The sequence below is a fragment of the Hemiscyllium ocellatum genome, chromosome 30 (assembly GCF_020745735.1).
Source record: "Hemiscyllium ocellatum isolate sHemOce1 chromosome 30, sHemOce1.pat.X.cur, whole genome shotgun sequence".
In the NCBI taxonomy this organism is placed as follows: Eukaryota; Metazoa; Chordata; class Chondrichthyes; order Orectolobiformes; family Hemiscylliidae; genus Hemiscyllium; species Hemiscyllium ocellatum.
This window is the reverse complement of record NC_083430.1, coordinates 26328397-26351967: the sequence shown is the minus strand read 5'-3', so window position 1 is coordinate 26351967 and position 23571 is coordinate 26328397. Positions and strand designations below refer to the sequence as shown.

Below are 23571 nucleotides of genomic sequence, written 5' to 3'. Positions count from 1 at the left end.
TTGGCATTCCAATATCAGATGCTGCTGGATGGGTCTTCAATTATTATTTGTAGTTTGCCATTTCAAGGCTGAAATTTTAATATTGCTTTTTCTTTTCCTCTTTCTCAATAGATGATGATTGATGTAGTACCTGTATTACCGGATATTCCATTGCCACTTATCCAGCCCAACTATAGACCCCTTCCTTCAATGGATATGACACCATTATCACCACCAAAAAGAAAAGGTGAGTCTAACCTGTTGTAGTTTGGAATTGTGAATATGGTCACGGTGTGAGTGGATGGGACTTGGTGAAAGTTAGGATAAATACTGTGGAGTTTTGGAATGACTTAACGATATAGAGGTTGCAGTTGGATGGCTGGCAAGGAGAAAGTTGGAATGGCTGAGAGTGAGTTAGTAAAGGTAGTCAAGATATGGGTTTTAGCAGGTATGAGCTGAGGCAGTTTTATAGAGGAATAAGTAGATTCTGGAGGTGATCTGAAGATGGAAGCTCAGGTCAGAGTTACATAGGAAAGTTAGCTTGTGAAGAGTTTGAATAGAATTTTGCCAGTTGATAGGATGTTTAGCTACTGATGTCAAATTTGATTCCACATGTTTCAATCTTAGCCAATCAATGCAGGTGGTGAAACCAGCCAATAACAGATGGAGGTTTATTGGTAGTTTCAGCATGTAAAAGGAAGATGCTATAGTTAAATGCAATTTGCAGTCTTCACATACCACACATAATATGCTGAGTTTTTCCTGGTGATGGAGCTCCAGTGAAAGACCAGAAAACCAGGCATGACCCAGTCTGAAATTAGTTCATCCCTAACTAATTTGTCATGCTCCCTTTCCCAAAATCTGCTTACCAGTTGGAAGATCTAGTAGCAGTACTGTGAGACAAGAGGATGCAGTGATGATCACTGACTCTAATGTGATTGGGGTCAGGTGTCTCTGAGGCTAGTTCAGGTAGGCCATGAGATATTGCTAAAGAGTCAGCCATTGTCATTGGAGGCTTAGTAGTCCATCCATGTGTCACAAACTGGTCCAACTGGATTGGCCCCACCAAACTCGCAGGGAGGCCTCCATCGTCTAACTGGCTAAGGAGGGCCCAGCTACTTATGCCCTGTTTAGCTGCTGTCCTTGTAGCGAGATGACAGTAGTTTCAAGTGTCCTCTGCCTTTGTGATTGAATTATGCACAAGTCTAAACCGCATGCCTTTAGGGCACTCCTGTTTCTACCCAATTTCTACCACCACAGTTTACCTGAAGAGTTGAGGTCCCTAGGACTACCCAGGATGAATGAGTTGCATCAGTTTCCCTGGAACCATGTACATGTCTGCAGAATTTGTGATGTCCGAAACTAATCATTTGTTCAGCAAGTGGGAAGTCTTCATGAAAGCACATTGCTGCTCTGCAGGTGCCTTGATAGCCACATGCATACAGTCCTTGGGAAGTGAGCTGTGACTCTGTATTGCCTGGAAAAGAATGGGAAGAAAAGAAGATCACAGCTAATTTACCAGCTTTTGTTCTAGCTTGAGTCTTTTGACCAGTGTGTGACAGGTATTCTGGTTGAAGAGATTGTATGATCTCAGTTGGGAAAAAGAAGGATGGTGAGTGGCTGTATGTGCATGTGTGCAGAGTTACAGTGGGTGTGGGTTGTGCGTGTGTGTGTGCTAGATTGTTTATACAATAGCTGGAGATGCATGTATATGGAGTAATGTATGTCTGTGTGCATGTGTAGGTTGAAAATGTGAATGTTTGGGAGGACAAAGTGTTTTTTTTTAATGCAGTGACTAGAACTTAATTCCTGAAGTGCTTTGGATATGAAATACAGTTTCCTTTCTCTCCAGCTGTATCTGTTCTGTCTGAGGAGGATCTGGGATTTACTGGTCGCCGGTTTAACTCAAAGATGCAGGTGTATTCTGGATCAAAGACTGTCTACCTTCCAAAGATGATGTCATTGTATGAACAGTGTATTCGAGTTCTACAAAACAATGTGGATTGTAAGTCACAAATAAGCATCAGAATTGCATACTTGCCTGAGTATGTGAAGTTAGGATTGCGTGATATGTTCCTAATAAGAAAGTAGCTCTGTATTGGTTCCAGGGTTGCCTGATCCTCTGCTTTCAACATTTGAATTTAAACATAGCTATTGCTTTTAAGTTTTAGTTTTATTTTGTTTGTCACGCTTCCCTCCGTCACTTGACTCCCAGTTAGAAAGCACTTCATCTTTGATTACACTAATATGTGCTTCAGAGATTGAAAAGCTTTGACGACTCCATAATGTCATCCATTGGTGTTCCAATCTATTTTATTTGGTTTGTTTCTCCCAACAAATAGATGGAAAGTTTTCACCCTTCCTTCTTATTGAGTGTTAATTATATGTAATTATCAAGTAACATTTAAATGTCAGCATGTATAGGGCTCTTTCTTGACCAATGGTATTTTCCAAACTTTCCTTAAAGACTTTGGCGCCTTGATGTCGTACGGTTCTGCATGTGCTAAGATTTCTATTTCCTCATCACAGTGTAAACCTTGATAAAGATCATTGGCAAGTTACTTGACACAGGCCAGTAGATGTCCGGACTTCCTTCAACAGTGTTGCATCTCAACACTGTAATTTTCAAATCCAGCTTCCACAGATTTAGTTCCTTTCTTCCCTCCTGTTCTTGTACATATGTGGTGGCTTAATGTGGTATTCCTTCCTTGTCTTAATTTGAATTTACATGGTCTCAATCAGCAAATATTGCTGGGGATTGCTGAATAACGTGCAGTACTAATCATATCCACTATTGGTGGGAAGGGATTTAAAGAGCTGCATCTTTGGGTTTGAACCAATGACCTCAACTATGGCAATGCCTGAGGCCAAAACTTGCTGCATTTCTTGAAAGGAAGCCTGAGCATTTTAAAACTAGTTGTATGTTTGAAGCTGAGGGAAACTGAAAAGCAGAATTGTTGTCTACATGTTCTTTTTGCAAAAACATTGATTCACATGTAATTCTGTTGCCATGGTCTAACATTCCAGTATGGCTAGATCATAATCTTTCCTGCATGAATGAATTTTGTGGACCGTAGGAAATAAATTCTTCATTCTAATTCTCTCTAAATACTTTATCTATCAATAGAGTAGGAACCATGCTGAGCTGGAATGAACTATACATGTTATACCTGTTATTCAACATGACAATTTGTTATTTAATTGTTATGCCATAATAGTTACACTAGTAACCAGGATTCCATTTACTTCTTTCTCTTAAACTCACAAGCTAAAGATAAAGGCTGTGTAAAGGTAAAGTCACTGTAATCTCAGAGAACAATAGGGCTGTTCTCTCATGAGAGACATCTGGTAAACTAAAGATCCCCATATATCAGGTAAGAGTTGAGATTGAAAAGGTGGAACTTTCATGATGATCTCAGCCAGTACAGGTATTGACCTGTGCTGTTGGTGACACTAGACATCGCAAATCAGCTATCTAGCCAACTGAACTAACCAGCCTGTGCTGTAGGGCTGTATATTGTGGCTGAATTAGAAGCACCCCAATCTTAAGACGAGGTTTATGATTTTAAAAAGACTCCGAGTAGACTATCTCAGAATTGCTTATCTCAAAGCTTTTATATAATTATATGTTGACTTTTATTCCTTTTTCTTCCCTGTTGCTGAGATAATGTTTTGCAGATCATAAACATTCTCCAGAACTCTATCTGAATATGAAAAACACTTAACATGAACCTAGATTTCAGGAGTGGCAGATATCTTGATTGTGGAGTGGCATCATAGTTGAGTCTGATGTAATCATCTGTTAAGTGTACATTCTAGCAGGATAATAGTCAGTCGAAAGATATCTTTATTTAGTCCTCTACCTTTCTTAATCTGAAACTGAGGTATTTTGTAGCTGTCAGAGAAACATTTTGTCTAAAACTTATAAACATTTGTGAATCCTATTATTTGGGAATGTTATAGACTGGAAATTCCATGAAGTTGCTCCTCAGCTGATGTTACTTTAAGGAGGCCCTACTTCTACTGTTTTATCTTTGTTGTATATTTTTCATTAGTATCTGTTGTGCTTTCTCGCAGCTATTCATGAAGTTGGAGGAGTGCCATTTGAAATTTTAGAACCTGTCCTGGAACGATGTACCCCTGAACAGCTGTATCGGATTGAGGACTGCAATCCGGTAAGCTTGTGCTCTGACTCCTAAAAGGGAAGTTAATGGAAAGGTACAGGAGCTGCTCATTGTGATGCCCCAGTCTTTGCTAATAGTAAAATAAATTTTTATCTTTTCTATGATCCTAACTTTATTTATGGATAAGACAGTATGGTGAGATACTAGTGCAGTGGTAATCTGACTGGATTAGTAATCCATAAACCCAGACTCATGCTTTGGGTACAAGTGTTCAAAACTCACCACTGCATGTGGTGGAGTTTAAATTCCAGTGAAGGAAATCTGAAATTTAAAGTTAGGCTCAATAATGGTGAACAATGAAGCTATAACTGTTTTTTTGTAAAAACCAATCTGGTTCACTAATATCTTTTTAAGCAAGGAAATCTGCCACCCTTACCTGGTCTGGCCTACATGTGACTCCAGATTCAGTTGGTTGACTCTTAACTGACCTCTGATTCGAAAAGCATGGCAATGGAAAAAGCACAGCAGGTCAAGCAGCATCGGATGCTGCCTGACCTGCTGTGTTTTTTTCCAGCACCACACTTTTTGCTTCTGTCCCTCCAGCATCTGCCGTCCTCACTTTTTCTTCTTAAGTGACCTCTGAAACAGCCTGGCAAGCCACTCTGTTCAAGGGCAGTTAGGTATGGGAGACAAATAATGGCCTTGCCGATGATGCCCACGTCACACAAAAGAATGGAAAAAAAGTGGGTTGAAATAGGTTGACAGACTTTAAGAATTTATTAAGAGGTGTGGTGAAACACACTTTTTGGGCTAAAATCAGAATCCCTCAGAATTTGTTGTGATCTCAGTTGAAATATTTTTTGTTTTGTATCGTCTTTGTTGTGTCCTGTCAGTGTACACTTTGATAAAAAGAAAAATGGGACTTATTTTTCACAACTTCAGGTTCCAGAGCACTTCAAAGCCACCAAAGTGGTTTTGAAATGATGTAATTGTATTGCAGGTAACATGGTATTTATTTTGTCCATGACAACAGCATTTAAACAGCAGTGAAATAAACAACTAGATAATTTGTTTTAATGTTTATTGTTGAGGGACGAATATTTGTCAGGCACCCAATGAGCTACCCCGCTCTTCAGACAGCTAGCCAATAGCAAAGGTCTGCTGATCTATTTTAAGTGAGTCTGGTTATAGTCTGGGAAAATTTACATCCTCCCACATCCCAGTAGACCAAACTGTTGATATGGTGATAGCTGCACCTTTCTTGTTGATTCTAGAACTGTGCTGAGTTAGCTGATGTCACCTAAGGCAGTGGTAGTAATGTGACCTATGGCATTAGCACCCAATGGTTGCAGAAGTGAAAATTAACCAAAGCTCCTGATTCAAGATGCTAACGAGTGACCCATTGCTTCAAGTGGATCTGAGTTCTGTCATATGTAAACAAGATCAGATTTGGATGTGATGCCTCTATTGGTCAAATTGTTTGCTGGTTTCACAATGAAGAATAAACACTCATATGAAAAACATTTACAGTACCATAGGATAAAAGGAGGAAGTTTCAGATGGATTAGCTACAAATGGGGAGATGGCAGAAAATGTTTTTGGAAATAGATGCTTGATGACATGCACCCTAGAATGATATGGAGTGCTGAGAGGATGTGGCAAATGATCTGAACACAAATTTTAAGCATTTTTGGACATAGATCTTATGCCAGGAGATTTGAGAGTTTCTATACTGATACATTTGTTCGAAAAGTACAAAAAGATAAATTGAGTAACTATGGACCAGTCTAACATGAGTAAGTAAACTTCTGGAAGTCATTATATTGGGGATAAAGTGCATGTAAACTAGGTAATAAATAGAACTGTATGAAATTAGAATATGGTAGGATGGTACGTGTCTACATGAAGGCAAACAGATATTGCTAAACCTGTAGCAGCAGGTAGATAAGCTGCAGTTAAAATATAGTGTATACTTTGGAGTTTAATATCAAGACTTTGGCAAGGGTGCAAAAGAGAGTTACTGAGATGACAAACAGGGAATTAATTGTTTTAGTATGAGGAGTGATCAGGAATACTGGAATTCTTAATTTTGCTAATTGCTTTTTTCCTCCAAGTTTAAAAAAACTCTGTTTGAGGAGCAGATTGAAAATTGCTTAACTTAGTACAAAAGTAAGATTTTTTAAAAAAAACATTGTGACGAATAAAATTAGGAGAGATGGGGAAAGAAAGCTTTCCATCCTGTAGAAAAGTACTGCTCTATAATGACATGCATTGAGGTAAGTGTCATTCTGGATCCAGATTCAAGGCTTTTTACTCATCGGTGCCTTGGTCATTAGGTAGAATATCATCATCAAATAAAGTATTGACTCCTGTCTTAAATATCCCGGGCTACAGTACTTCGGAGGATCAAAGTTCTTTTTAGAAATTAATGTTCATCATTAGAAAAAGAGATGGATGTACTCCATGCTTAGAAAAAGAGAACATACCATACAGTGGCATCAGTTGAAACAAGCCAGATTGTAGTGGATTGGGGAGGTGGATAGTCTGAGAAAATTAAAAATGGAACACAGCAGACGGCAATAATGCAGGTAACATCAGCTGTGATCCGCATTAATTTAAAAGCAACAATTGTATTTCTCAATAATGTTATTTGTCAGTTGGCCAGTATTGGCACTGAAGAAAAAGATGGCTTTTGATGTGTTACGTGTTAGGCTCTATGAAGTCAAAGGTAGGTATGATATATGAAGGGTATGTCTGAGGGCATGTTGAGCAACCCACACTTATTGTATAAAATAAGTAATTAAGTTGTGGAAACAGAGAATTGCTGTTTGTTTCCTGTGGTTATTTTGTCAAATTTAGTTGAAAGCTTGAAAACTTTGGGATATTGGTATCTTGTTGACTGTCTGATGAACACCAAAATAGTTCATGCTGGTGCAGGTTTCACAACTACATGGTCACACATAAATATGAAGGATGAGGTTACTGTTTTCAAAAGAGCTGCCAGCATGGTCAGATGATCTGAACCTGACTTCATTCAAGTGTTTTTTTTCAGGCATCACAGAACAAGGTCAGATTAGGTTGGGACATGTTGCAGTTGTCTACAACATTTCTAAAAAAGAATGATTAATTATTTTCAGGACATTGAGAATTCAATTAGTTCTTAACGGCTACATAATATTCACCATCATCCTTTTGAGTTCTCTGCACAAAAATGGGTCTAACCCACAGCAGTGAGGTGTCAACCAAGGGTAGGGAAAAAAGGCAGCTCCCAAATATACCCCAACAGAAAGGGGATTGAACTCCAAGCTGTTAGTATCAATCCAATGCAAATTGGTCATCCAACCGACTGAACTAACTGGTTCCCCCCAAGTTTTTTGTTTACTGTAGAAATATAAACATACAGGAATTTTGGGCAAGGATTTTCTCCCTTTCTCTCATGCTTTAACAAGCTGATTTACTTTTACAGACTTCACTCCTTTCCCCTTGTCCCTCCCTAAACCCTTCTCCTCCTCCTCTTCCTCCACCCCCCTCCCCATTCTCCTCCTCCTCCTTCCCTCTGGCCTTCACTTTCTCCCTTCCTTTCCTTCAACTAGACAGTGAGAATTAATAGGCCATGAAGGACATTACAGCCAAATGTAATCCTATTTAACTTGATCTCCAAATATCTGCACTCTCCAGTGGAACATAACAATCCAAAGTGGTAGCACTTGCAATGTTGAGATTTTCTTGTTCTGCAATTAGCCAGGACAGACTAGGAATTATCTTTCATGGTGTACAAGACTGGAGTACTAACAATTTATAATGTAATATTCAGAACTTATTTATCTGATACTGCTACTGCCCCGATTGAGTCATGAGTGTGCGTAGTTAAGCAGATTGACAGTGAAATTTTCAAATACTCAAAATTGAGCAAAGTAATCCACTGGTATGATATAAAGTTCAAGGAAATTGGCTTTCATGTTTTGAATTCCTATGCTCCGAAGTTTTAATGGAATGTGCATTCAATGTCTGGTATGCGCAGTTTCATGGGTTTCTGTAAGAATGCCTAGAATTTATCAAAGTAGTTTATTTTATTTTGAAAGCACTTTTCATGCTTAATAAATTAGCTGTTGTGTTTAGATAACTTTTGATATGTGGTGACATGTTTTTTTAAAACCATGCCTTATTTGCAAGAAAGGAGACTTAGTACACAATTCAGACTGATGTTCTTATTGAGGTATTGACTTCTCGCTTTAGTTTCTGTAGAAAGTGTAGGTTATAGGCATCATATTTAGGCATTAATGTGACTGGAAATGGACCTGGGAATGGTAGTTTAAACCGGATGTTGTATACTTTTGAAAATGACCAATGGACAATATGGGATGTCTCATAAATATTGCCACCTCACATAGAAAGGTCTTCTTTTTCTGCAATGGTGAGTTCAAAAGAGCTGGAAAATGATGGAAATCTGAGTTATATCGGGTCTGATATAGCAGTCAATCATGGTTTGAAATTGGTCTGGACAAGGGGCAATAGATGTCGGCAATGTGTTTTATGCATATCTCATTATCTGCTCCATTAACTACCACCCAAGACCAGTTTCTTCATCTCCAGTGTCTGGATGTTGATGTGCAAAATTATCCTTAGTATTTACAGTGCTCACTCCCTACAGGAGAGATGAGGTGAATTATTTTCCAGAATATCTGTCTTTACCATGTGCATTCCCCTTTAATTCTCTCTAGTTCTCCTCTATGTACAGATACTAGATGCTGATCTGTAGATCAGATCAAACCGCTGCTAAATCACGGGAGACCAGTTTTAATAGGCAAACCTTGATGGTGAGCATTTCTAGGTTAATTGATTAGATGGAACTTTCTAGTTGTAACTAATTCTGTCCTTCTAAAATACCTATAAATGTGCACTTTTCAACATGATAGTGATACAGAGCAAAAATTCTGGAAATTTATTTCTTCCTGTAGGTACTGGAGTTATGACCGATTGCATTACTACTAATTTTTATTGACTACACAAAACTAGACCAACATTGTAATACCTAAATTGACAATTAATTTGGTTGCATACGAATTGTTTTTGTGATTAATTTACAATATGAAGCAGTAGTGTAGCTTCAGTGAAGAGTGATTTTGGAGGATGGAAAATTAGGTAGAAGTGGATTTTAAAAATAAAATGTAATTACATTAAATAGTCTGCTAATGTCAAAAATAGAGTTAACTAGCAATCACAACAATTAACATTAATAATTGAAAAACATTCAAATTAGAAATACATTTGTCCTGTAACATTTTATTTACTGGTAGATATCTTTTCCCTAGGCTGGAGGATTTCAAGACTAGGGGTCACATTTTTTTGAGGTGAGAAGAGACAGATGTTAAAGTTGTGGGTGGTAAATCTTTTACAGAAGGTGGTTCGCATATGGAATGAACTTCCTGAGGAAGTGGTAGATGTAGGCAATGTTACACCACTTAAAAGACAAGTACATGAATAAGAAAGGTTTGGAGAAATATGGGACAGGGACAGTCAGGTGGGGTGAGTTTTTAGTTTGGGATTATATTTGGCATGAACTAGTTGGACTGAAGGGTCTGTTTCCATGTTGTATGACTCTATGTAGGCGTGAGGATTTTAATTGATTACTTTTAATCTCTATCTTTTAGTAAATGGGTAAACGGGAGTTGTAGCAAAAACAGGTAGCAAATGGTAAAAAGCTATGATAGGATTGGTTAACTTGGTAACTACCAACTGTGTCAAAAAAATGCTATATAGGAAAAGAAAATCCAAGTTTTTTCTTTGTCGTTGACTTCAACTTTTTCAATTAGTGTCTAATTGTGCATTTCTGCTGCCAAACAGACTTTTGTTGAAGAAACTGATCACCTGTGGCTGAGACACTGTAAAAGAGACTTTAAGAACCAGGAACGACAGGAGTTTGAGTCATGGCGTGAAATGTATCTACGTCTTCACGATGAGCGAGAGCAGAAACTCCGAGCTATAACTCAAAGCATTAGTTCAGCGCATGCCAGCAAACCAAAGGGTAAAGAACAATTTTAGTGAATGCAATAATTTAACTAATTGACAGAAATTTACTTTGAATTGTACCAATGCAATGAAAGAACACACTATTTTCTCTTGTTTCAAAAGATTTTATGCTGCTAACACTTTCATTTGGAGGTATCCATAATTCAGGGTTCAATTATTTTTATAGTTTAGCATGTTATTATGAACTGTAATATTTGAATATATTGTAAAGGCAGATTCAATGGTGACTTTCAAAAGAGTGCTGAATCTATATCTGAAAACTAAATACTTGCAGGGCTATGGGATGTAATTGACTAATTCTTTCAAACATCGGGCACAGGCATGTTATGCTAAGTGCCTTCTTTATGTTAAGTGTGTCTATTATTTCACTTTTTGTAAAGCAAATTCTTAGTAATAGATGAGGAAGGAAATTATATGTTGGCTTTTATTGTTGGAGGATTTGAATGCAGGAGTAATGATGTCTTGCTGCAGTTGTATTTGAGATGAAGCTCACCAAGGCTCTGTAATGTGCACAGAATTAATATCCTTACCTTTTTAAAAAAAAAGATATACTCAATAGAGGGAGTGTAATGAAGGTTTACCAGACTAATTTCTGGAATAACTGGATTGTCCTAGGAAGGGGGATTGAGGAGACTGGGTTGGCACTCTTTAGAATTCCGAAGAATGAAAGGTGATCTCATTGAAACACAAAATTCTTACAGGTTTCAACCTCCAGATGCCAGAAGAATGTTTGCCCAGTTAGGGGTCAAGAACCAGGGGGTACAGTGTCGGAATAGGTGGTAGGTCATTTAGGACTGAGATGAGTAATTTTTGCATTCAGAGGATGATGAATCTTTGGAATTCTGTATGCCAGAAGGTTGAGGAGGCTCCGAGTATATTCAAGACAGAAATTAATATATTTATGGATATTAAAGACTTCAAGGTATGGGGAATAATGTGTGAAAATGATGCTGAGTCAGAAGGTCAACCATAATCTAGTTATGTGGGGGAATAGCCTAAATGGACTGAATGGCCTAATATTGTTTCTATTGCCTATGTTCTCAAGGTGAGGAGCAGAACTTCTTTCAGTTGTTTGAATTGTATATCTTTTAAAACTTGCTGATGAACACACTTTACCACAGGGCGATGCATTTGCTATTTGCATTTGCTTTAAATTCTCCGCAAATTGACCATTTCCAGTTCCATAACATTTCCTAATTTTATTCAAAGTGTTGCTGAACAAAGAGACCTTGGAGTGTAGTTGATAGACTGGATACTGAAGAATTTGGTATGGGGGCCTTTATTGTTATACGAGTTGAGTACAGGAGTTGGGAGGTCATGTTCCAGCTGTACAGCACATTGGTTAGGCCACTTTGGAATACTGTATTCAATTCTGGTCTCCCTCCTATGGGAAAGATATTGTGAAACTTGAAATGGTTCAGAAAAGATTTACAAGGATGTTATCAGAGTTGGAGGGTTTGAGCTGTAGGAAGAGGCTGTATAGGCTGAGGTGATTTTCCCTGGAGGTTGAGGGGTTACCTTATAGGTTGAATAGTCAAGGTGTTGGAAAGTCCAAAACTAACGGGCATAAATTTAAGGTGATTGGGGAAAGGTTTAAAAGGAACAAAATGGCAACTTTTTCATGCAGACGGTGGTGCATATATGGAGTGAGCTGCCAGAGGTCATAGAGTCATAGAGATGTACAGCATGGAAACAGACCCTTTGGTCCGACCTGTCCACGCTGACCAGATATCCCAATCTAGTCCCACCTGCCAGCACCAGGCCCATATCCCTCCAAACCCTTCCTATTCATATACCCATCCAAATGCCTTTTAAATGTTGCAATTGTACCAGCCTCCACCACATCCTCTGGCAGCTCATTCCATACACGTACCACCCTATGAGTGAAAAAGTTGCCCCTTACGTCTCTTTCCTATCTTTCCCCTCTCACCCTAAACCTATGCCCTCTAGTTCTGGACTCCCCGACCCCAGGGAAAAGACTTTGTCTATTTATCCTATCCATGCCCCTCATAATTTTGTAAACCTTTATAAGGTCACCCCTTCGCCTCCGATGCTCCAGGGAAAACAGCCCCAGCCTGTTCAGCCTCTCGCTATAGCTCAAATCCTCCAACCCTGGCAACATCCTTGTAAATCTTTTCTGAACCCTTTCAAGTTTCACAACACCTTTCCTATAGGAAGGAGACCAGAATTGCTTGCAATATTCCAACAGTGGCCTAACCAATGTCCTGTATAGCTGCAACATGACCTCCCAACTCCTGTACTCAATACTCTGACCAATAAAGGAAAGCATACCAAACGCCTTCTTCACTATCCTGTCTACCCGCGACTCCACTTTCAAGGAGCTATGAACCTGCACTCCAAGGTCTCTTTTGTTCAGCAACACTCCCTAGGACCTTACCATTAAGTGTATAAGTCCTGCTAAGATTTGCTTTCCCAAAATGCAGCACCTTGCATTTATCTGAATTAAACTCCATCTGCCACTTCTCAGCCCATTGGCCCATCTGGTCCAGATCCTGTTGTAATCTGAGGTAACCCTCTTCGCTGTCCACTACACCTCCAATTTGCAAACTTACTAACTGTACCTCTTATGCTCGCATCCAAATCATTTATGTAAATGACAAAAAGTAGAGAGGACCCAGATTCGATCCTTGTGGCACTCCACTGGTCACAGGCCTCCATTCTGGAAAAACAACCCTCCTCCACCACCCTGTGTCTTCTACCTTTGACCAGTTCTGTATCCAAATGGTTAGTTCTCCCTTTATTCCGTGAGATCTAACCTTGCTAATCAGTCCTCGATGGGGAACCTTGTCAAACGCCTTACTGAAGTCATATAGATCACATCTACTGCTCTGCCCTCATCAATCCTCTTTGTTATTTCTTCTAAAAACTCAATCAAGTTTGTGAGACATGATTTCCCACACACAAAGCCATGTTGACTATCCCTAATCAGTCCTTGCCTTTCCAAATACATGTACATCCTGTTGGAGGCTGGTACATTAACAACATTTAAGAGACATCTGGATTCTTATATGAATGGAAAGGGTTTAGAGGGATTCAGGCCATATGGGACTAGATTAATTTAAGATATCTGTTTGACATGGATGAGTTGGACCAAAGGGCTTGTTTCCGTGCTGTACATTTCTGTGACTTAATCTCAGACCGTCTGCTGCTAAAGCTATCATTTGTGCCTTCATTGCCTCCAGACTTCACGAGTCCAATGTAGTCCACATTCTACCCTCCATGTACTTGAAGTAATCCAAAACTTTTCTGCTTGTGTCTTAACTCACACAATCCTGTTTCCCTCTGCCCTGAACTCTGCTCATTCGTTTACAACGACACCTGGTTAAGTAATATCAGGTGTGGAATGATGCACTGGTAATGTCACTGAATTTGTAATCTAGAACTCCAGGCTAATGTTCTGTGGATATGGATTCAAATCCCACTATGGCAAATCGTTGAACTTGATGAAAAGTTGACCTAATGGTGATCCTGTAATCATTACCATTAAATGTCCTTTAGAGAAGAGAATTCTGCCATTATTATCTGCTGAGAGACTCTGGATCCACCAAAATGTGTATGATTCTTAACTGCCATTTGGCAGTTACACATCTTTATTCCTTTTTTTCAAATCTTTATGTAAAATCCTCCAGCACTTCAAGAGATTTGTTGTATAATTCTGGCATTGTGTCCTCTTTTTTTGATAACTTGACCGTTTGTGGCTGCACCTTCAATTGCATAGGCTGTAAGCTTTGCAGTATCCTCCCTATACCTCTTCGTTTTTCCACATTGTTTTCCTCTTTAAAACCAGTCTTTTTGATATGATAATTGTCCATCGTTTAATATCTCCTTATGTGACTAAGTGTTATATTTTGTTTTGTAATGCCCCTGTAAAGTGGCTTGGGATACCTTATGACACTCAAAGTACTATATAAATGCATATTGTGATCAAATGTAGGATTGGAATGATCTGGTTCAGAAATTTCAGACTTTTTCAGTGTTAGTTTGTGTTGTTTCAAAATCTGATCAAAGCTTGACCTGACCGAGAGAAACTGTCATTAGTTTAACATATTGCTTCTTTTCCATCATCCTTGAGGTTTTCATCTATCCAAATTTGTTAATTACATTTTGAAACCATACCTGTCTTGGGAAAAGCAGCTGGATTATTTTTGACAATTATAATTTTGTCACAATTTAGAATGGGTACATTTCCAACTTCAACTTTCAGCATTGCGTTTTGAAAATCTAGCAATGTGTGCATGCCATAATGGTTTTTGGACAGTTGGAGTTAAATGACAGAAAAATGGAGTTGCACTCCTGATTTCCTGTAGTGCATTCCTCATGGACAGGTTGTGTGTCTGAAGTAGCAATTGTTGCAGTAATCTTTGGGATGCTTCATAGTAACTGGGAAATGTATAACATATATCTTTTTCTCATTCTACTAACTGACTGGCTTGTGTTTTTAAAAACAGGCCGACAAGCAAAGCTGGCCTTTTTAAATACTGAAGTAAAGCCGCCCAGAGATGTAAGGCGCAGACAGGAGAAGCATGGAACTGGAGTATTGATTTCAGCACCTCCAAGGTAATGTTGTATGTTCATTTTAGATGTAATATATTGCACCCTTAGTCGGTGTTTATTTTTAGTCTTTTTACAGGCTTAGAAAGACTTTCCTCGACTTATTCAACTTTATATGATTCTTGGCATCAAAGCTGGTGAAAAGAATCACCTGTTGAGAAATTATACCATCTTCTGAAACCTTATACACCATAGTTGGATAAGTGTGTCGAATTATATTTGGAGCTTTTGAAGTCATTTTGTTTGATTCCCTTCCCACTTTTTCTGTAGGGTAAAGATGCAAAGTCAAGGAGGAAGCAGTGGCAGTGGAGGAGGAAATCAGTCTTTTGATGGTCCTAGTACTAGCCATGGCTCCACATCATCCAGTCTGACACCCCCAAGTAGTGGAGGGGGTCTCCATGAATCCAAGAAACCACAGGTCAAAAGTAAGTTTAAAAATATTTATATTTTCTGATGTCCCAAGTTTCCCAATTCTTTTTTAATATAGTGAGTCTGTTATTGAGTGAAGTATGACAACAGAGAAAATGGAAACTCATAGCTTAGTAACCACATCTAACATTTTCAGTTGTTGTTATTATATTGCGCTAAGCAACAAAGATCTGCCAACCCACCTGACTCTTGTGATAGCTCAACTGATGGATGCTTTGCATGGCTTAGCTCAGCTGTTAAAACCTGCGAGCACTTAAGTTTGATTCCTCGTTTGTGACTTCATTAGAGCAGCAATGATACATTATAGGAAAAAAACATCATTCAGATTTATGTTTATAGTTGCTCAAAGTGTGGAGCCGGAAAGGCACAGCCAGTCAGACAGCATCCGAGGAGCAGGAGAGTCGACATTTTGGGCATAAGTCTTTCATCAGGAATAAGTTCATAGTTGCTCCCTTGATTGTGTGTGTATGTATGTGATTAGAGATAAGATCATCCTTGGATATTATCTGTGTTCCTTCTGTTTGCTGACTTGGATTAACACACAGAAAAGTATGATTTGATTAAGGCTACCAAGACCTTTGAACTGTTTGAAAGCCAAAGTGGCTATCTTCAAAAAAAAAAGCACAATTAACAAACTTGAGGGAGTTTCCGTTCACTGGGAATCTTTGATTGAGTCAGCAGTTCTTTAGAGCACTTGCAGTTTGCCAGTTTGAGGAACTCAGTTTTACCCCAGTGTGATGACATCAGTGAAAATAATTTTTCAGTTGCAAATTAAGTTAGGACTATTTCTTCAAATGGACTATTGATTGCCTGGGTTGCTTTGAAGGAATTGTGTGCATTATTACAGACAAAAATGTACCTGTGACTGGCAGAAGAAAATCAGTGACTTTTTAAAAGTGACGATGAAATGGATTAGAATGAAAGTTAATCATGAGGCTCCATTTAAAAAAAAAATCAGTTTGGAAGAACTGTGAATGAACAACACCATTTTGTTCATTGTGATGCTTATTTCTATTTGAATGTTTAATGTTTACACCGTGAGTTGTGGATCTTTGCCTGGAGCAAGATTGACAGGAAGGAACGTCTGAATTCTGACGTAATGACTTTGTTAAACCAATGTCTGTAAATATGTAATCATCATATGTAGTCTCTTCAACAATTTTAGATGTCCGACAGCTCTTTAAGTCTCCTGGTTCCAGTAACTTGTACAATCTAGCTCAATAGCTGCAGTCCTCAGCAGTTAGTGTGTAAGCAATTATGCTGACTATCTGTAACCGTAATGCAATGTTTAACATTGGCACTTTTCTTGTAAACAACTGTGTAAGTACAAATATACCCATATGATTTACTTTTTGTATTGCATCAACTGTCAATTTTTCTAAAATGAGTGGCAGCGAACATTCTGTCAGTCATAGCAGTTGGAGGTAGAAGCCATTGACCATCGATCAGCCATTGACTGCTTCAGGAGGTAAAGTCGCCTTGTATTTTGGTGACTTCCTCTGTAGCCATCCTAAGAACTGTTTTGAAAGAGATCTAGATGCATCCTTGCTGGTTCCACCAAAGAGTGATGTTTGAACAGCAAAAAGCAAAAAGAATGACGGATAAATGAAAGCTGAGAGATGTAAACAGTTATGTAAACAATTATGTAAACAGTATTTTTTTTCTCTATAAAGGTTTCTGCTATAATTATTAAACTTTTATATTTTTGTTTTTCAGAAATTGCACCAATGATGGCAAAAACAATAAAGTTTTTCAAGAACCGTTTTAGTCGAAGATAAAATGTGTGTGAGAAAGATGGAAGGAACAGTAATATCGCCCCCTCTTTGAATAGTGATGTATCTACTGGTCCTATATCCTGAGCCATTTTGCGTGCTCAAGAGCATAAGGGTACAAATTGCAATACCAAGAACTTAAAGACAGTTTGTGTGCTTGAAATGATGTCTATGGATTACATCTTATTTTTAAAAATATTTTATTATTTTACATTTAGAAGCAAAAATGTAAGCTCTTGTTACTGGGCACTGAGTGTTTTATTTCCCCTCCAGAATATTCATGTGTAAATAACACTTGGGCCAGTCTTGTTGCACAAAGTTTAATCATTATATTTTAAAAATCCTTTACATTTTTAAATTGTCATCATAAAGATAAGTTGATTTTAATGATGAATTTGAGGCCTAGACAATATTAATGTTGCAGTATTGGTTTTAATGTTCTTTCCCAATGTTCTCTTTCTATCTCTTTTACTGTTGTGCCAATCTTTTTGCATCTCATGCTATACGGCGGTTTTGGCATTTTAACATCAGTTGTCTCATTTTAGGTAGGATTCATAGTTCGTAAATTACATTAACATTGTGGGAAAAGAAATGCAGTCACAGAAATAATTAGTGCCATCTTGACTTCTGTTTTGTGGTAATATGATTTTCTCCTAATAAAGTCCTGGTGCTATAAGTAAACATGTGACACTGACATGTATGTTGGCTGGTTTTTGAAGCTGTCAAGAATAAGATTTTAGTTTTGATTTGGATTGCTTTTTTTTTGTAGCAACGGCATTTATAGGACAGCTTATCAAGTAATCAACTTAAAAGATTGACAATCTTTCGTTGATAGTTGCTGAGAGAGCTTCAGAATTTTGCCAGTTATATCACCAAATGTTTATATGGCAAAGGGCAGCCATGTTTTTTGTGGTTTTATAGGGAGCTATTTATTCTGTAAGAATGATTAGATTGATCATTTCACTAACTGCAGGATTGTTACATTTCAAGTGAAAATTGGTCATATTAAATTATACAACAATCAGAAGGAGCATCTTATTTGATAGAAGTTACTTGCAATTCTGCTGACAGATAGCTATATATTACAGTAAGATGCAGTTCTCATGTATAACACTAAATTCTGTATTTTCCTCTCGTTGAAAGACCTCCCCCAGCTCAATTGCTAAGGTTTATACACATTAAAGAACAGAATATTGTCTGTTCATAAAATTTGCTTGGATTTGATTTTCTTTTGTTATCTGCAAGAATTTTGCCATGGTGGCTTTGTTGACCAGTGTACATAATTGCACTTCAATGTAAATTGATTTAGTTAAACTCGAATTTCAGGCCATGAAACACTGTGTTATTATTATGAATGTTTCAGAAACTGGGATTTTTTTGTTCATACTCCACAGTGGTACTATTTCAATGATATGAGACAATAAACTGTGGCTGCTCTCTATTGAGCAATACATCAGCAGATAGGTACGTTATTGACAAAAACAATGCAAACTGGAAAAGTGATATTAATATAAAAACTTATTTTAAGGAGATTTGAGCAATTAGTTGATTATGTAATAAAGTATCATTAATTACAAGATATGAATGTATTTATCATATACAATATGTAGAATTCAATGAATCAACTATGGATTATATTGCAATTAAGTTTATAGGAATAATAATGGTTAAATATCTCCTTTGGACCTTGTCACATATATCCTGCCTTGGCAGATCCTAAAAATCAGACCTAAGGCCTGAACTGTACAGATAACCTTCAGATAAAATATAAACAGTAAGTTTGTTTATTTTAAATGAATGCCAAGAGTGTTTTTCTGTGCTGGATTCAGATGATTGCTATAAATACTTTGAGTTAATCTCATGCAGTAATGGGGTATTACAAAACTATGAACAAGTTACAGGTTTATCAAGGCAGGTGTCTGTCATTCTACCAGTGAAATGTTTCACTGTATAACTTCATGTGTAAAGCTTTCTGTCTTCAATTTCCTCATAATGTCCTGACCAGGAGAGTGGCCAGGTTTTAAAGCTGAAAATGCTGCTCTATAACTGGCCTCAAATAAATAATTATAGAATGGTTATGGTGCAGAAGAACGCCAACCAGCCCATTATTCCAGTGCCAGCTCTCTGCAGGGGCAACACAAAGTTCCAATCCCCAACCTTTTCATCCTGTCTCTGCAATTTTCTTTCTTAAATAATTATCCTATTCCATATTGATAGCTAGAATTTAAATTTGTTTGAATCTGCTTTCCCCAATTTCTAAGACAGTGAATTCTAGATCCTAACCACTCACTGCGTACAAGTGTATTTTGCCATCTTATTGTTACTCCTTTTGTCAATTACAAAGTTGTCCTCTGGTTTTCTATCCTGTTGACATGGGAGTACTTTCTCCCTGATCCTTCATGATTCTGAACTCCTCTAACAAACACAAACATTTTGTGACTTTTCAGAAGAATATGTAAAATTAGAAGGCTTTTCAGCCCCCCTGACATCTTCCCCCAATTGACTTCGCTAATATTAGCATTTTGCTGTATAGAAATTCCTGAAGAAGGGCTTATGCCTGAAACGTCGAATCTCCTTTTCCTTGGATGCTGCCTGACCTGCTGCGCTTTTACAGCAACACATTTTCGGCTCTGTATAGAAATTTAGGCAAGATAAAGTCTTTCGAATGATGGCTCTTTTGATACCTCTCCAATGGTGAAGTTTATACACTTAATTTCTCCTGAGCTATTTTAGAGGGATAGAGCTAATTTTTAAATGGAAGAAAACAGGGGTACCATAAGATGGTTTTTTTATCCTCCATATCCTTTCCCATATGCATATGTAACAGTAATATTAACCATTTGCAGTATCTTTGAGTAGAACTAAAACTGACTGCTAACCTGTGACATTTTATAAATTCTAAGGTACATCCATGGAATCCTTCTGATGTTCAAATCCTCCAGAAGACGTTTATTGCCAGTCCTTGTATCTCAAGTGTGATTTAACAATATTTGCACTTCAACTGAAAATCCTTTTTATCATCATGTTGTAATTCTACTGCCTAAGCTTATTTTGCACTTAGGAATTAAGATATGGCATATACTCCAGGTAACATGGTCCATTGTTTTGAAGAAATAGTCACAAATATTTTGTTCTAAAAACACAATAGTTGGAAGAAAATTGAGTTCTGACACCCAGTTTGTCATTGTGTGATTGACTTAGCATAGTCCTAGAAGAAACCTCAAGAGCTTTATAAATGTTGATCAAATGTTAAAATGAGGTTACAGCCTTGAAATTACATTTCTTGTATCAAATGTATTTATAATATGGTTTTGCCAGAAAGTAGCCTTGTTAATGTGTCTGTGGTTATTCTTGTCCCCTTAGAATAAAATGTCAAAAAAGTAGGTTATTTAGTAAATTATAATTGCACCTTCAAAGGAAAATGATTCTGCAGTAATTAATCCCTCCACCCCATGGACTATTCTTCTAATTTTGAATGCTTTTTCCATTTTCTGTTTTTTAGATGACTCTATGTAACCCCTCATTTTACCCTGGCTAAGTGTACAGGAAGTCAACTTATTCCTAAGTTTTTTTGCTACTTTTATAATATGTGCAACACTGATCCAGAAAGATTTTTCACTTACGTTCTCTCCGTCTTTTGCTGCTGAACCAAGTTAAGAGAGGAGCAATCTTCATTGTTGAAGCTGTGACCTGTTATTGAAGCAAGAGTTACAGTGCTAATGCTGTATCATCCATCAAACATTTGCACAAAGAATTCCGAAGCAGCTGCACTCACTTTGGGGGAGGGGTAAAGAATGAGATTTCACAATGTTTGTATGTGGCTGCTTGGTTAACTGTTCCTCATTTTAACTAGTGGCATTGAGTGTTAGGTGTACCCTGAATATAGATTTTGAAGCATAAAACTTAATTTTTAAAAAATATAGCTACATTTCACTTTTTGTTAAGGGAAGTTAAAACTATTTTTAAAGTTGCAATCTATGATTGTCATGCAAGAGATCTGTACCAATATCCACCATCTGAGTCTTATTGAACTTTGGGGTGCAAAGATGGACTGATGGAATAGCTGCCAACATTTTTTTTTCTTGTTAATTTAATAACACTTGGCAAAAAATAATAATACTTGAAACCTGACTTCCAAGCAAAGTAAAAATAAATCACAAACCTGTTGTCAGAGGCCAGGTTTTAAACTCATGATAACTAATTCTTTAAATTGCACTGAAAAAATGTTGATGTTTCGCAGCTGACATCGTATTGGACAAATGTTTTGATCCTGAATCGTGAATTCCTTTTCCACTTTCTTTAAAATGCAATAAAAGCGTATTTGGAGGAGAAATTGTTTCCACCCTCCTAAGGATGAAAATCATTCTCCGATCTAGAAATGTTTGTTAAAGGGGATATTCAATGAGATTGGTTTGGTAAACTGAATTTGTCCCTTCTGGACTTGTGAATACTGAACTAAATGAAATTGGCAATATCTGGGATATTTAAACAATATTAATGGCTTCTTAGTCAAAACTGTTCTAATGCAAATTGTCAAGGGCAGTCGTGGGCAGCAAGACACCACTAGATTAATGTCTGTGTCCATTTCTAAGCAAAATGCAAATTATTGAAACTTTATTTTTGTGTTATATTAATTACTGCTGGAAATTTCTTGTGAATAATTAATTATCAATAGAATTCTGGTAATACAAGTTGAACATTGCAAAACTATACTATACAAATTATTGCATTAGTCACAGAAACTTTTTTGTTGATTCTTTTCATCTTACTTCACTTCTCTTTGCAAGTTTTAGGATCAGTGCCAACAGACTCACTGGTAATGGTTCAGATTTAGAAACTAATATGGGATTAAAAACCCCTTTCCTCCCAAGTCTGTAAATATACTTACCTTCTGGCATCAAATGAGTCATGGCAGCCCTGCATAGATCAATAATTGTTTTCCACTCTTCATTCTTGATATGTATCCCCCTTTTCGTTTTTTTTTTACCGACTTCACAAAAATGAGAAGAAGCTAAACACAACAGTTCCTCAACAGCTGACTGCTATAAATGCTAAGGATAGTATGTTTTCCCAATACAATGGACAGTCAACAGTTTACACTTCACCCAAAGCCAGAGTCAAATTAGGAATTTGATACTTGGAGAATTGCAGAGGAGATCCCACTTGCTACTATTTTAAGGCACAGTGTGTCATAGGTATTTGATAGTGCTTGGAAGAATTGATGCAACCTCTTCTCAGTATTGAAATTGGGTAGTCTGAAATTTGTATATTTTACAAATCTAATCCTACCTGCCAGCACCCTGCCCATATCCCTCCAAACCCTTTCTGTTCATATACTCATCCAGATGCCTTTTAAATGTTGCAATTATACTAGCTTCCACCACTTCCTCTGGCAGCTCATTCCATACATGTACCATCCTCTGCTTGAAAAAGTTGCCCGTTAGGTCTCTTTTATATCTTTCCCCTCCCACCCAAAATCTATGCCCCCTCTTTCTGGACTTTCTGACCTCAGGGAAAAGACTTCATCTATTTATTCTATTCATAATCCTCATGATTTTCTAAACCTCTATAAGGTCACTCCTCGGCCTCTGACCCTCCAGGGAAAACAGCCCCAGCCTAGTCAACCTCTCCGTATAGCGCAAATCCTCCAACCCTGGCAACATCCTTGTAATGTAAAAAACATCGACTTTGTTTAAATGTGAAAGAAATAGCAAAGTATTGGACAACTGCTTCTGTTGATTTAATGACACATTTAACAATTTTGCTTTTAGATATGAAACCTTGTTGCAACATTTGGTAAAATAAAGATTTCTTAGGATATGTACAGACTTCATTTCAATTTGGCTCCTGTTCAATATTCACATACTGTGCTTTGATAGCCCTCAGTGAAGTGATCCATTCATTCCTGAATGGTTTTTATGTGCTTTTATGGAATTATTAATGTAGATTAAAATGTAAACATTATTAAACAAAGAATATTTCTTCAGTAATGGTATTTAAATAAATATAAACTTTATAACTTGTATTAGTTAAATTTTGCAGATTCTTGTAGTTGATTTTCACAAATAATTGTGGACTATTTAATTTTGAAAGCCACCTAACCATGTTTATAGAAAATGCATTTAGTTTTAATTTAGACTGTCAAGCTTCATAAGTTATTGTGGCTGTCCTGTTTGCATTCCTATTAATGCCAAATGAAGCCAGCTCCTAATATTACAGTACAGTGTGTGCAACTGATGATTAAACTGTTGGAAATTGAATTTCAACATAATGTTGTCAAAGATTGAATGTTTTGTTCAATCCAAGAAACAACATTTAAACTTTTATACTTATTTTCACTCTACAACTTTCTGAATGTGTACCTGAAATAACAGTCTATAGCAATTAATTGGAAATGCTAAATTGTCTGAAACTGTAACATGTAACCTGATCTGAATAGTGTTCAGAGAAATGTTCGTTAATAGATTTGTGATTTTTGTAAGCCTTGTGATTCCATCTATGTACAATAACCGTTTTAATTCCAATTTTGAGTGTCTCCATCTCGATGTAATTGTATGCCTGTTTGGTTACAGTTTTAGTGACTTATCCTTGGAGTACGCTGCACAATCACCTTGTGTTAGGTAAATAAATGCCTGAATACCCACCCTTGTGGATGGGAAGAGCAA

At 37.3% G+C, this 23571-nt stretch overlaps 1 protein-coding gene across 1 annotated transcript in view; it reads left to right on the top strand.

Annotated features, from left to right (window-relative positions):
* eloa (elongin A) overlaps window positions 1-17600 on the top strand; it is a 51665-nt gene extending 34065 nt beyond the window's left edge. The window contains exons 5-11 of the mRNA XM_060847344.1: window positions 112-226; window positions 1832-1984; window positions 4057-4154; window positions 9948-10128; window positions 14603-14711; window positions 14976-15130; window positions 16851-17600. Coding sequence (XP_060703327.1) covers window positions 112-226; window positions 1832-1984; window positions 4057-4154; window positions 9948-10128; window positions 14603-14711; window positions 14976-15130; window positions 16851-16912 — 873 coding nt within the window. The 3' untranslated portion in view covers window positions 16913-17600. The remainder of the gene's footprint in view (window positions 1-111; window positions 227-1831; window positions 1985-4056; window positions 4155-9947; window positions 10129-14602; window positions 14712-14975; window positions 15131-16850) is intronic.
* The last annotated feature ends 5971 nt before the right edge of the window (window positions 17601-23571 follow it).